The sequence below is a fragment of the Acomys minous genome, assembly GCF_964271855.1.
Source record: "Acomys minous genome assembly, chromosome: 14".
Taxonomy (NCBI): Eukaryota; Metazoa; Chordata; class Mammalia; order Rodentia; family Muridae; genus Acomys; species Acomys minous.
In genome coordinates, this window is record NC_140496.1 from 22,353,316 (window position 1) to 22,370,209 (window position 16,894).

The 16,894-nt window shown below is 47.1% G+C and overlaps 1 protein-coding gene and 1 long non-coding RNA gene across 3 annotated transcripts in view; both read left to right on the plus strand.

Annotated features, from left to right (window-relative positions):
• The window catches only part of LOC311582430, a 222,632-nt gene that overhangs the window by 170,947 nt on the left and 34,791 nt on the right, over nucleotides 1–16,894 (plus strand). The gene's annotated exons all lie outside the window — the stretch shown is intronic.
• Nucleotides 1–16,894, plus strand: part of GFOD2 (Gfo/Idh/MocA-like oxidoreductase domain containing 2) — a 30,973-nt gene that overhangs the window by 10,806 nt on the left and 3,273 nt on the right. For both annotated transcript variants that reach the window (XM_084755553.1, XM_084755554.1), the window contains exon 2: nucleotides 8,647–8,990. In XM_084755553.1, coding sequence (XP_084611679.1) covers nucleotides 8,732–8,990 — 259 coding nt within the window. In that variant the 5' untranslated portion in view covers nucleotides 8,647–8,731. The remainder of the gene's footprint in view (nucleotides 1–8,646; nucleotides 8,991–16,894) is intronic.

Below are 16,894 nucleotides of genomic sequence, written 5' to 3' on the forward strand. Positions count from 1 at the left end.
GGCAGGCAGATCTCTGTGAGTTCGAGGCCAGCCTGGTCTACAAAGTGAGGCCAGGACAGCCAAGGCTACACAGAGAAACCCTGTCTCAAAAAACAAAACAAGGGCTGGAGAGATGGTGCAGAGGTTAAGAGCACCACCTGCTCTTCCAAAGGTCCTGAGTTCAATTCCCAGCAACCACATGGAGGCTCCCAACCATCTGTAATGAGATCTGGTGCCCTCTTCTGGAGTGCATGAAGAACATTGTATACATAATAAATAAATAAATAAATCCTCTTTAAAACAAAACAAACAAAGAAAAAGAATTATCCTATTTTGAAGATTCTTCTTTGACTAGATGTTAAATCATGGCATTCCTTAGGGTGAGAATTCTATAGTATTATTTAAGTGAGATTATACTTCAGGTAGTTTACATTCCTTTAAAAAAAAACCACAGAGCTGGGCGTGGTGGTGTACGCCTTTAATCCCAGCACTTGGGAGGCAGAGGCAGGCGGATGTTGTGAGTTCGAGGCCAGCCTGGTCTACAAAGTGAGTCCAGGACAACCAAGGCTACACAGAGAAACCCTGTCTTGAAAAACCAAACCAACCAACCAAGCAAAAACCCCCACAGGCCTCTATTTTTATTAAATGCATTTATTCGTGTGTGTGTGTGTGTGTGTGTGTGTGTGTGTGTGTGTGTGTGTGTACGCGCACATGCCACATTTTTAATGTAGTGGTCAGAAGACAGTTTGTTAGAGTCAGTTCTCTCCTTTCGCCCCAGGGATTGAACTCAGGTTGTCAGGCTTGGTGACAAGCACCGTTGCCCACTGAGCCATCTCACCAGCCCAGTTTTTGCTCTTAAGGTTTAAAAATAATCATTTATCTAAAATCAAAAAGACAAGAAATTAAGAGCTTCTAATCAGTGTGGCCTCCTCACAGGCTTGGACCTGATTTAGTTCGTTCATTCTTCCGTCCACCCATTGCTGTGTTCATTGAGTCGCTAAGTGGTTCTGCAGCCTCTACTCTGTCAAATGCCATGCTGTGTTTTTTTTTTGGGGGGGGGGCAGCGGTGTGAGAGAAGCCTCATACTGCCATCCTGACAGATGATGGATAGTTGACATGTGGCAAGCACTGAGAAAGCCAAGGCCCTGTTGCTGTGGGGACACTGAACTGAATCGCTTACAGTAGCTAAGGACCCAGGCTCTCTGAGGGAGTGTGCGGACAAGAAGAACTGACAGTTCTGAGGAGGCAGAGTAAGTGGCATAGACCAAAGTCTCAAAGAAGAACTGAAGGCTCATACTGAGGATGGTGGCAAGCCTGGGGCAAAGCCGGAGGTGGAGAGCTGGAAAGTAGCTGAGGAGCGGTGCTGTAAGCACTGTAGGTTATTTGGGTTATCCTAATGGTGCTTAACTTCCCTTAGTCTGGAGAAATTAAGCAGCTGGAAGACAGGGAGGCTTCATTAGTGCCATGTTTCTTTTCAACTGGTTAAGTTTGGGTCACTAGCATTCGTTTGGGTCCACTGTTACTTTCCTTCCTTTTGACTGAACACAGCCTCCATGCTCTCTGCTGTGGTCCTCCAAACTTTGAGGTATAGTATCCTTCTCTGGTGAGAGCAGGAGATGTGACTGTAGGGGGGACTAAGGGAGCTGGTGTGTGATGGAGAGGAGGGGTGAAAGCTGTGAAAGTGGTTCTGGGCTAAGGGCGCCCTCTGGAGAAGACACAGGACAGGCAGCACTTCTTCCCGGCCGTTGGTCTGCTGTCATCTGGTGCTTGCTTGCTTTCCTGAGCCACTGAATCTGTTCCAAACTACTCAAGCTAATGGTGTCCGTGTGTTCCGTGCATGTATGTATGTTTGCATGTGTGCTTATGGAGGCCAGAGATTAATAACATACATGTCTCCTCATTTACTCTCCACCTTATTTTTTGAGACAAGGTCTCTCCGGTCTCTCATTGAACCTGCATTTCACAAATTTGACTGGACTAGTTGGCCAGCAAGCCCCAAGAATCTTCTTGTCTTTGATTCCTCAGCCCTGGCAGTAGCAGAGGGGCAACCCCCCCAGCTTTGTACATGGGTGTTGGGGATCTAAACACAAGTCCCCTCATAGTTATATAGTAAGTGCTTTCCTGACTGAGCCGGTGCCCCTTGTTTTGTTGGAGACAGGGATTTACTGTGGCGCTCAGTGTTGAGGTTACAGGCATGAGCCACCATGCCTGACTACAGATCTCTTTCCTAGAGGGGCATGTGCCTTGGAATTCTGTCTTACTCTCCTTTCCCCTTTCTTTCTCCTTTTCTCCCTCCCTTTCTCCTTCACACCCTGCCCCAATGTTTCTCCGTGTCCTAGAACTCTCTTTGCAGACCAGGCTGGCCTAGATCTTGGAGATCCACCTGCCTCTGTCTCCCTAATGCTGGGATTAAAGGCGCGCACCATCGTGCCTGGCCTCTTCCTCTTTTTAAGGCAGGGTCTCATGCCGTCCAGGCTGGCCTACATAGAACTCACTATGTAGCTGGGCATGGTGGCACACACCTTTAATTCCAGCACTTGGGAGGCAGAGGCAGGCAGATTGATATGAGTTCGAGGCCAGCCTGGTCTACAAAATGAGTCTAGGATAGCTAAGGCTACACAGAGAAACCCTGTCTTGAAAAACAAAACAAACAAACAAACAAAAAGAACGCACTGTGTTGGCAAGGGTGGCTTTGAACCTCCTAAATTCTAGGGTTAAGCCAGCACACCTGCCTACAGGGCAAGGTTGAAATTGAAACAGTATTTCACTCATGCTGCTCAGGTACTCTGCCAACTGAGTATCAGCCTTCTATCTCACTTTGTAGCTAGAGATTTATTAATTAACTTACCTATCCCAAGACCCTGCTGAGCTATATATAGCTTTTTTTGTTTGTTTGTCTTTAATTTTAGGTAGGTCTCAATATGTAGCCTAGGTTAGCCTGGAGCTTCTCAAGTGCTTTGATTACAGGGATGAGTCACCATGTCCATCTCTATACATTGTTTTTAGATTGACTTATTGTTTTTAGTTGGGTTTTTTGTTGTTTTTGTTTTATTTATTTTGAGACATGGTCTCTATGTAACCCTGGCTAGCCTCTTGAACTCACAATGATCCTCTGGCCTCCGTCTCCTGAGTACTGGGATTAAAGGGGTACACCACTACACCTGGCTACATTTATTAGTTTTATATGTGCAAGTATTTTGCATGCATGCGTGCGTGCCCACCATGTGCATGCCTGGTGCCCTGGGAGGTCAAAGGAGGCCTAGTCAGAATCCCTGGAACTGGAGTTCCAGACAGCTAGCTGTAAGCTGCCGTGTGGATGCTAGGCACTGAACTTGGCCCTGTGCAAGTGCTCGTCACCAGCACAGTACAGTAAACGTGGCTTGGTTTCTTGGCTTTGTGAGAACAGGTCTGAAACCTTTCTTTCTTTTTTTTCCTCAGAAAATATTAATTTATTAAACTTATTATTTACTAGGCATCTGATAAAACATTGGAAAAAATAGACCCCTTCAAACCTGTCCCTAGGGAGCATAAGTTCTAGCAGGCTGGCAAGTAAAAACAGCAACAACAACACTATAACCCTAACCCTGTTCTTGTAGGACTGTGTTAAGATCTTGGGAAATCGCTGATAGAATGTTTGCCTATCATACACGAGGCTTTAGGACCAATTCTCCAATAGTAAAGAAATAATAGAAAGAAAAAAGACCATATTTAAGTGGAGACCTGAAAGGAAGCGGGAGGTAAGTGGAGTCTATACCCTAGAGTGTGTCTGGAGTGTGAGGTCCTGAGACAGGAGCAGCCCTGGCATGTTTGAGCTACGTACGGCAGTGAGCCCTTGTATAAAGTTGGTGGTTGGAGGGGTGCAGACAGTCCTGTAGGGCTTTGTAGGTCAGTGGAAGAGTTTTGTTTTTATTTCACATGATGAAGCCTTTGGCCAAGTAATCTGATCTCAATTACACTTTCGTCATCATCACGGTACTCTTGCTGCTGTGTTGTGAGTAGATTGGGGGTGCAGCATGGGGAGACAGATTGGAAGCGGGAACCAGTTAGGCTGTTGCAGTAAGGCAGGAGAGTAATGGTCACTTGAACTGAGGCGGTGGTGACAGAAAGTGAAAAGCACTCTGATGGAAGATGAAGGCAGAAGGCAGAGTTGACAAAAGATTTGTAGGTGGATCAGATATCAAGTGTGAGAAGGAAGCAAAGATAACTCCAGGGTTTGGGACTGAACCATTGGAACATCTGTGTTAACCAATTTCAGTGAAGCCACCATGGGAGGAATGGAAACACCAGTGTTTTTCCTGGACATTTGAAGTTTCAGATGCATATTAAGCGTTCAAGTGGAGACGTCAGATAGGTAGTTGATTATACTGGTCTGGACCTCAAGCCAAAGGATCTAGGGCTGACTTTAGGAGTCACTAGGGAATAGATGGTATTTAAAGTCATGAGACTTAATAGAATCATCAAGTAAGTATAAATAGAAAAGAGAAATGGGCAGGGCCTGAGCTGTGGTAGTACACTGGTTAGCAGGAGAAACTAGCAAGAGGGGTCTGAGAAGTGGCCAGAGGAATGGGAAGGAAATCAGGATACATTTATGTTGTAGGAGCCAGTTCAACCCCCAAGTTGTACGTGCCTTTTTCATTTGGAACTTTGAAAGTGTATTACATTTATCATTAATGCCCTACTTTCTTTCCTTTGTATTTTTTGTTTTTGTTTCTTTAGAAAGGCTCACCCTGTAGCTTGGATTGGCCTTTAACTCTCTCAGGCCCCCTGCCTTACCTCCCAAGTCCTGGGGTTAAAGCTGTGCACCCCCATGCCTCACGCATTTAATCCTTTACGTGGCACCTGTTTTTATCTTACTGTACCGTTCTCCCCCCCCCCCCCCCGTTGTTGTTGTTGTTGTTGTTGTTGTTGTCGTTGTTGGTTTTTGAGGCAGGGGTTCTCTGTATAACAGCTCTAGCTGCCCTAGACTCGCTTTGTAGACCAGGCTGGCCTCAAACTCACAGAAATCCACCTGCCTCTTCCTCCTGGCTTCTGGAATTAAAGATGTGTGCCACCATGCCCTGGCTTCCCTTACTGCTTTTGATAATGAACTGTTACATGAACTGTGAGTGCAATAAACCCTTACCTTCCCAAGTTGCTTTGCTCATGGTGTTTCATTATAGCAGTAGTAAGCCTAAGTAAGGCAACATGTGTGCACACATGTATAGGTATGCGTACGCTGTGACTCAAGTGTGGAGGCTGAGGACAATGAGTGGGAATTGCTTTTCTCCTAAGGTGTGAGCTCCAGGGATCGAACTCAGGTCATCAGGCTTAGTGCTAAGAGCCTGCTGAGCCTCTCCCTCCGCCTTTTGGTTTTTGTTTTTTTGTTTTTGTTTTTGTTTTTTCCTTTTTCCATTGGGGGGGGCTTTGAGTCAGGTGTTTCAGTCAAACCCAGAGTTCACTGGTGTGTCTAGTCTAGCTAACCTGCTTGCCCTGGAGATCCTGTCTGCACCTTCCAAGCCTAGAGTTACAGTTGAATAGCCATGTCCACCTGATAGTTACACTGGTTCAGGAGCTCTGAATTCCTGCTGTGTAACAAGTGCTTTAACCACCGAGCCATCTCCCGAACCCTTCCACCCTAACGTGTGCTACAGCACTCACATACACAAACACGCACATGCACACTTTGTCTCAAAAATGTTAGTTAGCGTACAATATGATGGGGTTAGTTAAAGCATTTTCAAACATATAGCATTGCTCATAGCGTGTCTCCCCTCCACACACACAGCTGACAGAGACTGTAAGTCCAAAGATAGATGAACACACCTGTGATCATGGCTCTGGGAAAGCTGAGACAGGCACGTTGCTGTGAGTTTAAGTTGCCTGAGTTACACAGTGAGCTCTAGGCTGTAGTATGAAACAGCATCTCAAAGAAACAAAGGGAGGAAAGGGGAGAGGAGGGGCCGGATGGAGAGGAAGAAAGTGACTGACTGACTGTAGGCTGCCCAGCTGGTAAGTGACAGGGTTTGAAGCCCTGCTTCCAGCTTCTGTACTGCCTTCCCCATCACCTGGTACTGGTACTTTGCCTTCCTGACCAGCGTGTGGTGATTGGAGCTTGGTGAGGCTAAGATTTGTTTAGATCATAGGGGCAGATGAAAGTCAGAGGCCCCTTTACGGGTGTTAATGAAGTCAGTGGGAGTAAAACAGGTTATTTTAAAAATCTAAGCCATTTGTTGTTTTATACCACCAATGCTTAAGAATATATACACCTCTGGGCAGTGGTGGTGCATGCCTTTAAATCCCAGCACTTGGGAGGCAGAGGCTGGTGGATATCTGAGTTCAAAGCCAGCCCGTTGTTGGTTTTTGTTTTTTTTTTTTTTTCCATTTTTGCTTTTCTTTCCCCCACCTCCACTCCCTTTCTTTTATTTTTTCTGAGACCAGGTTTCTGTGTGTAGCCTTGGTTGTCCTCGACTCACTCTGTAGACCCGGCTAGGCTTGAACTCACAGAGATCCACCTGCCTCTGCCTCCCGAGTGCTGGGATTAAGGGTATGTGCCACCAGGCCCGGCTGCCAACCTGGTTTATAAATCAAGTTCCAGGACAACCAGGACTACCAAAAAAAAAAAATCCTGTTTCTAAAAAATAAAACCATAAATTACATATATATGTGTACATGGATCTGTATGTACAACAAATTATACACTCACACATATACCATATATGACTAGAGTAGGAGTACAGTGTGAAATAGAAGGAAATGTGTCCTAGGAATAATCGTAGAGATGCTATGGACATCCCTGGCTTTTAATAATCAATGGTCTATAGAGCCGGGCATAGAGGCTCATGCTTTTAGTCCCAACACCAAAGGCAGAGGCAGGTGGATCTCTGTATATTTGAGGCCAACAGTGTATACATAGTGAGTTCCAAGCAAGCAGGCCTTCATAGTGAGACCCTGTTTAAATAAGTAAATTGGGGAAGACAAAATCCCAATGGTAATGTACAGGGGCCAGCCAGGCTCCATAGCCATAGTGGACGCAAAACAGGGCTGAGCATGCACTTGGTAGAAAGCTTTGCCTGGTACACATGAAGGCCTGGGTTCAGTCCCTAGCACCTAAGACCAGGTGGACCATAGGTTGAGGGCCCCCCCACCCTCCCACCCTCGAGGATCTGCAAGACCCTGACTATAAATAAGTAAATAAGTATCCTAGTGACACATGCACATGAAACAAAAAGTCCCAAAGGATCTGGCATTGCCAGCTGCAGACGCCATGCTTGTTTCAGTGGTTCACAAAGACACAGGCGCACTGTCCAGTAGTCCAGGATGCTGCAGGCTGTCCTGTGAACAGTATTTCCTCCTTTTCACTGAGTGTGGTGTCTTTCAGGGTGAGGTCCCTCTGCCTCATGGTTTTAATGAACCAAGAGCTACTCACCTAACCCACCAGTTTTATTAGGTACCCTGGTTTTTCAGTGTGTTTTTTGTTAAGACAGTGTCTCTACATAGCCTTACATGACCTGGAACTCACTCTATAGACCAGACTGGCCTTGAACTCACAGAGATCCACCTGCCTCTGCCGCTGCCTCCCAAGTGCTGGGATTACAGGTGAGTGTCACCATGCTTGGCTTCCTTTTTCTTTTTTCTTTGTTTTTTTCAGTCTTTTTTGAGACAGACTCTTACTCTGTAGGCCAGGCTGGCCTCACAGGCACTCTACTTCTTCCTCAGACTTCCAAGTGCCCCATGGTGAATATCTGTTCTAAAAAAGGAAAAGGGATGGAGAGATGGCTCAGCCATTAAAGGCTAGGCTCATAACCAAAAATATAAAAAAAGGAAACGAGAATAATTTCTTTTTGTTTTTTTGGTTTGGAGACCCAAACCCTTGACCTCACATACGCCCAGCAAGCATTCTGCCATTAAACTCCACCACCCTCTACCCAAATGTGTCTTCAAAGCGCTGCTGCAGCTGCGGCTTCCTCTCTCCTGTTTGCTGCTCTTCCTACCCTTTCCAGTTCATATCAGGAAAGCAGTAAATGTTTACACCAAGAAAGAGCTTAGGGGCCGGAGAAGCGGCTCGGCGGTGAAGAGCATAACTATTGCAGAGGACTGGGTTGGTCCCCGCACCCACGCGGAGTTTCACAACTGCCTCGAACTCTTCCATGGTTTCCTGCACACACGTGGTACACAGACATATACTCAAGCGCACACACACATTAAATAAATAGTTTTTAGAAGAAGGAAGGTTTTTGGTTTTGGCTTTTGAGACAGTGTTTCTCTGTGTAGCCCTGGCTGTCCTGGACTCACTCTGTAGACCAGGCTGGCCCTGAGCTCACAGTGACCCACCTGCTTCTGCTTCCCGAGTACTGGGATTAAAGGCGTGCTCGGTCAGAAGTTTAAATTTAAAAATCAGTCCTCCTTTTGTGGTTGAAACCATGAAGGCTAAATTGGCCAGTGTTGTACAGAAACTTGAGCAGAACCAAGGACTTGAGTCCACTTTTCACTGTTTGTTTGTTGTCTGTGTGTCTAGTAGGTGGCTGTGTGGTGTCCACTGTCCCGGGAACGAGATCCTTCAGCTCTCTGTTTCGGAAAAATACTTCATTTGTGTTTGGGGGGCAGAGAACTTGTTGCTTCCAAATTTCCCTAGAATGTAGGCTCCTCTGAGTGTGATCTCCATCACTAACCGGTTCCTTTCTGTTTCAGGAGCCATGTTTGATCAGGACTACGGGAAGGTCAGCTCCATTCTGGAGACCCTTGTAAGGAGATGAGTTGTTGAGCAGAGGCCAGGATGAAGTTGCTGCCAGGAGTGGGCGTTTTTGGGACTGGCAGCTCAGCCCGGGTCCTAGTCCCACTGCTGAGAGCAGAAGGGTTCACCGTGGAGGCCCTGTGGGGAAAGACCGAGGAGGAGGCCAAGCAGCTGGCGGAGGAGATGAACATCAGCTTCTACACCAGCCGGACTGACGATGTCTTACTGCATCAAGACGTGGACCTGGTGTGCATCAATATCCCGCCCCCACTCACCCGGCAGATATCCGTGAAGGCTCTAGGTATGCACCTCAGCCCACAGCAGGCAGGCGGCCCTCCTCGCCTCACTGCCCTCTGTTAGGCCTGGCTATTCCTTCTCTGTCTGCATCTGCAGGCAGTGGTTCTCTGGGACATCACTGGGTCAGGGCCGGGGATTCTAAAAGCTCTAAAGAGCGGGGAGGGGGGGAAAGTACAGCCCTCTCTACTCCCTATTCTCTAGTAACCGCCTGAGCAGAAACTCAGCCCATCAGAGAGCCAGACAGTTGCGCTTCCTGAATGTCAGGTCTGCATCCCTGGACCCTGAGACATGAGCGGTGATTGATGTGTTTGTTCTGCCCGCTGTAGCACACTGCACCACAGGAAGGAGAGAGGTTGTCTAGAAGGCTCCCCTTTCCCATGCTTTGCCAGCCCTTGACTGTAATGAGCACCGCCCTTCCTGGCAAACTGCAATCTCGCCTTGCCAGACAGCAGGAAGGCTCCCCGTCAGCCTTGGCTTTCCTGACACCAACCACAGGACAGCCTGCTCACATGTCTGCTCCCTTGGGAAACCATGGACCTGGGGACCTTCTGGTCCTGGCTGGGTGTGGCCCTGTGAGCTGTTCTTTAGGTTTCTACTAAGTTCCTCTTGCCTGTGAACTTCAGATAACTTCTTTTTCTTTTTTTAAATAATTTATTTATTTTTATCGTATGTGCATTGCTGTTCTGCCTGCATGTATGTCTGTGTGAAGGTGTCAGATCTGGGAGTTAGAGACAGTTGTAACTCCCATATGGGTGCTGGGAATTGAACCCTGGTCCTCTCTGGAAGAGCAGTCAGTGCTCTTAACCACTGAGCCATCTCTCCAGCCTCTCCTCTTTTCTTTTTTGTTTTTTATTTTGGTTTTGGTTTTTTGTTTTGTTTTGTTTTGTTTTGTTTTTCGAGACAGGGTTTCTCTGTGTAGCATTGACTGTCCTGGACTCGCTTTGTAGACCAGGTTTGGTTTGGTTTTTTTTTTTAGACAGAATTTCTCTGTGTAGCCTTGGTTATCCTGGACTTGCTTTGTAGACCAGACTGGCCTTGAACTCACAGAGATCCTCCTGCCTCTGTTTCCCCGAGTGCTAGGATTACAGGTGTGTGCCACTGCACCTGGCTCTCTTCTTTTCTTTCTATCATTAGATCTGATTCTCTCACCTCTTTTTCTTTGTGTTACTTTCGTTTAATTAAGGTTCTAAGCTGTATAACTGCAGTCTTTTTAGAATTGGAAGAAGACAAGACAGTCACTTGGTCAGTAGCTGTTGGACTAGTCTGATTTTAGCTCATTTCCTTTAGACCTGGAGCATGTGAGAAGGTTTTGTAATTACCTGAAGTTTCCATTTAACTAAGCATGTTTCTTGGGTTGTGATAGAATATGGTAAACATATAAGAGATATAAAGTTTAAACCAGGATTGTGAGACACACACCATGGACAGAGACTTGCAGGAATAAGGATATCTGTGACACATATGATATTTTCATCAGACTTGCTTCTCATGCCAGCTAATAGAACCGTATCCTCTGGCCTTTGCAGCAATAAACAGAACAGTGCGGCCTGTGGGTGCCCTGAGCAGTGTCTAGTCCCGCACCTGCTGTGTGCTCCCACAGCACTTACCCAGTGTCACCCCACCCCTTGCACCGAGGGGTCCCCACACAGCACCACCAAAGAAGTGATGTTCCCTGGGATAGAACTAATTTCTCAAGCACCTCAGACTTCGTGCCTCCCTGGAGTGGGCCCCACGCTGTGTCGGGAAAAGCTTTCTCGGTGCACATTGTGGATGAAGGGTCACACACCCATAGCCATGTCTTGGTTGTCGTTTAAAGAAGCTGAAGGGCTGGGGATGGAATTGGATTGGTAGGGTGTTTGCCTAGCATGTGTGAGAACCAGAGTTCAGTCTTGAGAACCACGTAAGACGAAGTGTGGTGGTGTATAGCTGTAGCCCAGCATTAGGAGGTGGGGCAGGAGGGCCAGAGGATCAGAATCATTTTGGCTCCATGAGTTCAAGGGCAACGTGGGATACATGAAAGATCGTGTTCTGAAAAAAGAGGAGGGAGGGCAGTGAGATGACACGGTGGGGAAAGTTGCTGCCAAGGCTGACAACCTAAGTGTAGTAACCGGAACCCACATGGGGAAGGAGTGAACTGACTCCTCAAGGTTTTCCTCTGAACATAGGGGTATAGCTCAGTGGTAGAGCTAGTGCACACAAAGCTTTGGGTTCAGCCCCTACTCCCCCAATCAGAAGAAAAAGAAAGGGCTGGAGAGATGGCTCAGAGGTTAAGAGCACTGGCTGCTCTTCCAGAGGTCCTGAGTTCAATTCCCAGCAACCACATGTCAGCTCACAACCACCTAATAATGAGATCTGGTGCCCTCTTCTGGCCTGCAGGTGTACATGCAGGCAGAACATTGTATATGTAATAAATAAACCTTAAAAAAAAAAGAAAGAAAAGAAAAAGAGGCCTAGGAATGTTGATACAGGAACTTCATTATTTTCTAAATCTTTGGCTACAGGAATAGTTACATTGCCTTCTCATTAGAGTATTTTTTTGATTTTGTGTTTGTGGTGTGCATATGTACACACTGTGTGTGGGAATGCATGTACCCCTTCATAACACACATAGAGGCTAGAGGCTGATATTGGGTAATTTTATTTCACATTGTGTGGGAGGGCGAGTACATGCGAATGCATGTGCCCAAGGAGGAAGCCCATCAGATCCTCTGGGGCTGCAGTTACGGGCAGCTATGAGCTGCCCCACATGGGTGCTGGGACTAGAAGAGCACCGAATCAGCTCTCTAGCGCTGTGTGTGTGTGCGTGTGTGCGTGTGCGTGTGTGCGTGTGTGTGTGTGTGCGCGTGTGTGTGTGTGTGTGTGTGTGTGTGTGTGTGTGTGTGTGTAATTTTAAAAAATTTTTTTGAGATACAATTTAGAGTTGGCCATTACAGCTAGATTGGCCAACCAGTAAGCCTCTGGGATATGTCTGTCTGTCTATCTTCCCTCTCCTAACTCTAAGCCCTGAGGCTATTTGTACATGCCACTGCACCTGGTTTTTACATCGTGCTGGGAATCCAGGCTCAGGTCCTTACCCATGTGCAGCAAACACCCTCCGAGCCAGCTCCCCGGGCTGAGTTATAAAAGAAGAGAGAAGCTAATTGTTCTTCTAGTTCTAATTCTGCTAAGGAGTTTTCATATTTCGTGATGGTTAAGTGCATAAAAATATATTCTGTAGTGAAACTGTAAAATTCAGAGTGAAGTCAGAAATTCACTGAGCTATATTGATTTTGGCTCTGGTTAATTTTGGTGTGTTTGTTTTATTTAAAAGGGTTTTTTTTGTTAAATAATAAAGTTTATAAAAATAATTAAAATTAAATATATATGCCTATATATTTTTTACACACACATTAGGTTTACTAATTCTTTTCTCATGGCTATTATGATAACAAACGATTGCTGTCCAAGCAGGCTGACCTAGATAATTTAATCTCAAGAACTCCATTTTCTTCAGAAGCCTCCCTGAACTCAAGCCAGACCAGATTTCTCCTTTCTGCTTTCTACCTTTTATTATATGGTCATCTGAACCTCTAAAGTGGAAGTCTTCCAGTTAAGCCCACAACTGATAGTGTGTTTTCCCAGTGCTTGGCCCAGGACCTGACATTCTGGGTAAATAAGACATTTACACTTTGCACCCGTGTAGTCCATTTTGCTGTGGCCAGAGAGCTAATGTGGACCTGTGACTGGGAAAGAATGAAGAAAGGCTGTAGGCAAGAGGGAGAGCCGGCTCTGCTGATTGTCAAACCCCCGTTTTTAGTAGTAAGGCCAGGTGTGGTGCCACACGTTCAATCCCAGCACTCGGGAGACAGAGGCAAACAAATGTCTGTGAGTTTAAGTTAGCCTGGTCCACATAGTTTCAAGACAGCCAGGACTACATAGAGAGGCCTTGTCTCAAAAACTCAAAACAAGCGGGGTAGTATTTGTTTTTATGTACATAAGTGCTCAATCTGCATGTACACCTGTATGCCAGAAGAGGGTGTCAGATCACATTATAGATGGCTGTGAGCCACCACGTGGTTGCTGGGAATTGAACTCAGGACCTCTGGAAGAGCAGTCAGTGCTCTTAACCTCTGAGCCATCTCTCCAGTCCTTTGTTTAACTTTTATTTCATGGGCATGAGTGTATGTACGAGCACCACACGCATGCCTAGTGTCTGAGGAGGCCAGAGGAGGCTCTGGGGTCCCCTGGAGTTCGAGATGGCTGGGAGCCACTGTGCAGGTGCTGAGAACTGAACCCAGGTGCTCTTAACCTCTGGGCCATCGAGCTCCAGCTCCATTAAACCTTCTTAATTAAAAAAGAAAATGGGAGCCACTGCGGTCGCTCAGTGGGTGATGGTGCTTGCCATGCAAGCTTGGCAGCCCCAGTTCAATCTCAGGAACCCACATAAAGGTGAAAGGACAGAACAAACTCCTCAGAGTTGTCCTGTAGCTTCTACCACATGCACCAAGGCACATGCACCCACATACACATAATATGTGCGAACACATCCAATAATAATGAAAATTTTTGTTAGTGTATCTCCTTGGACATTATTAAACATACTATAAGACATGAAAGTGGTGCCCCTCTTGAGCTCCCTGTCTACCCTGTATGAGTCTTGCTTCCCAGGCCTCTCAATAGAGACAGGAGAATGCAGTTGTCCTGAGCCCAGCCTGTGAACCCACTTCCTATGGTGTGTTACTGAGGAGGACTAGGGCAGCTCCTGTGGGCCTTGTTACAGGAGCTGTAGCTAAAGAGAGGCTGGCAGCTTAAAACATGTTTAACCCCCCCCCCCATACCTGAGCTAAGAAGTCCTCAGGGGACTGGGGTAAAGCTCAGTGGTAGAATATGTGCTTAGTATGCTGATGCTGAGGCCCTGCGTTCAACCCAGCACTGCAGAGTTTAGAAAGCCCTTAGGGACCCTATCTCTTGCTGCCAGGAAGCAAGTAGCAATTTTCATTCAGCAGTGTCTCTCTTACTTCCGGACAGGGAAGCTGAATAAACTTATATAAAAGTATGTATTTAAAGACAACCCAAGTCTAACGAAAGTTGAAGTTTTCATGGTTAGACTGCAGGGGCCCCGATTAGGTCTGAATCCTTGTTATTTCCATGCTGATAAGACCCTGGGCCCTTTCTTTAAAAGCTCCTCTACTGGGCATGCTGAAAATGGGGCTTTCTCTCCACTTCCCCAGCGTCACCTTGCTCTCCTACCCCTTCGTGTCTGTCACAAGCTGAGCGGTGTTAATATAACCAGAAGCTGCTCGGCGGCCAGAACTGCCGTCCTCTGGGTCTGAGAACCTAATTATAGCTCACTGGGCAGCCAAATGGCAGTCACCCTACTATTGTGGTTCTCCTGTCCCTCATGCAGAAATTGCAAATGTGGCCAGGCATGGTGGCACACGCCTTTAATCCCAGCACTCAGGAGGCAGAGGCAGGCGGATCGCTGTGAGTTCAAGGCCAGTCTGATCTACAAAGTGAGTCCAGGACAGCAAGGGCTGCTACACAGGGATACCCTGTCTCGAAAAACCAAAAAAAGAAAAAAAGAAAAAAGAAAAAAAAAGAAAGAAAGAAAGAGAAAGAAAAAAACTATAAAAATAACAGATGTAGAGCTGGGTCTGGTGGCACACACCTTTAATCCCAGCACTTGGGAGGCAGAGGCAGGTCGATCAATGTGAGTTGGAGGCCAGCCTGGTCTACAAAGTGAGTCCAGGACAGCCAAGGCTACACAGAGAAACCCTGTCTAGAAAAACCAAAAAAGACAGATGTCTCTCATGATAGAAGGGCCTCCAGTCAGCCAGCCAAACAGCCAGAAAGCGCCAACATTAGTGGTTAACTTAAGCACTGGGGCCAGAAATTTCTGTTATCAATTTTTTTCTCACTTCATGTAGCTCTGGTCTATCTCTCTTGAGTTTTACTTTTTATTCCCCCCCCCCCCCCGCAACATAAGTCAATTCACCTCACAGGGAAGGTGACTGAATTAAGTGAGGTAACTAACACAGGCCAGGCACCTGGCTCGGCACAACTGCAAGTGGCTCACTTTTACCATCATCACAGGAGAGGAAGGACACATGCTAAGGGCTTCCTGTAACTCAGATGCTAAGATTCACACAAATGCTACAATTTGTAGTCAGTGGTAACCAGTGTTTGTGGCGAAAGATGCCTATGCTGGGCCTGTGGGAACAGAACCCATCCATCAGAACAGGCTGGGCTCTGTAGTGAACCCCCAGAAGTCACCTGCACCCCAGCCTTTGTCTCACCTGAAGCCACTCAGAGACATTCAGGACAGCGAAGGAATGAGCACCAGGCTCTTGCAGATGTGCTCACCCACAGGGGAGATACACGGCAGCCCAGGAGAGGGCGCCAAGGCTTGGAGGCTGCCCACCCACCCAGGCAGCACCTGTGAAGCGAGGTTGGTCAGGATTAGGCACACTGTCTTCCATCAGAACCAGAAACTTCAGGTAGTCCCTCTCAAAACTTCTATGACGATGATGGTGTCCAATTCTACCCATCAGCTCTTTGGTGCTATATAATCACGGCCTCTCCCTGAGCACCAGGCTCTGGACACAGCTGTCCCATCTCCAATCAGCAGCCAGGACAGGGTGAGCAGAGGTGGGGCCATGGTAGGGAAAAAGAGCTAACGGAAAATCTGGGCAACCAAGTTCCTATCAGTAGACCAGTAACAGGACTTTATGGTTTTCTCGCTGCCTGGGGATTGACCCTAGGGCCCCGTGCGTGTTGGGCAAGAACTGGGCTGCACCTCTAGTCCTCTTTTGCTTCTTGCTGTGAGACTGGATCTTTCTAATTTTCCAGGCTGGAATTGAATTTATAGGCCAGCCAAGTTTTTACTTTGAAACTTTATTAGTATTGGATATGTGAAGGTAGGGTGTGTGTGTGTGTGTGTGTGTGTGTGTGTGTGTGAGTGTGTGTGTGTGTGTGTGTGTGTGTGTGTGTGTGTGTGAGCAGATGTGCCTGTGGCACAGTATAAATGGTGAGAAGCTCAGCAGACAACTTTGTGGAGTCAGTCCTTTCTCCTGTAGAAGCTGGGGGTTGTGCTGAATTCACCAGATTTAAACAGCAAGCGCTTCCCCAAGCCCCCACTGAGCCATCTCAGCAGCCCCTGTTCTGTTTGAAACAAGGTCTTCTGGTGTAGTCCAGGCTGGCCTCCCACTCACAGCCTTCCTGTCCCTGCCTCCCAACTGCTGGAATTCGAGGCGTATGGTGCCATGCCAGGACTTTGGCCTTTATTCAGAAGGAGATACAAATCCATTGGGAGGCGGGGTTTTTTTTTTTTTTAAAGAGACATTATCTGAACCATCTTAAGTTTTGTTTTAGATTTCCTCTGTTGAAACAACATATTTGGGATATACAAAGGAAAGGCTTGCCTGGTGTAGCATCACAGCACAACCCCAGCACTCTGGAGGCAGCGGGCAGCAGGCAGAGGGATCTCTGAGTTCCAAGGGAAAGGTTTGCTTTGCTTGAGGTTTTAGCCTTTTAGCCATGGTAGTGGCTGTGTCATCTCTGGACCTTTGTGAAGTACAGCAGTAAGGCAAAGAGCGTGTGGTGAAACAAGACCGTTCTGTGTGTGTGTTAGAAACAGGCTCTCACTGTGTCGCCTCGGCTGGCCTCAAGCTCGTCATCTTCCTGGTCAACCTCCAGTTGCCGCCATTGCAGGAGTGAGCCACCCCAGCCTGCTGAGGAGCAGAGCTGTGTGCTTTAGGCAGCAGGGAAACAGAGGAACTCAGGATCCCACTCCGAGGCACAGCCGCCAGGTTGCCCTTCCAGTAGCACTGAGAGTAGGGGACCTTTAGAGAATGACAGGATGCAAACAATGACAAGTTCGAACAAAACCACCCTGGCTGCAGTACCGTGGGAAAACTGCAGGGTGGTGGA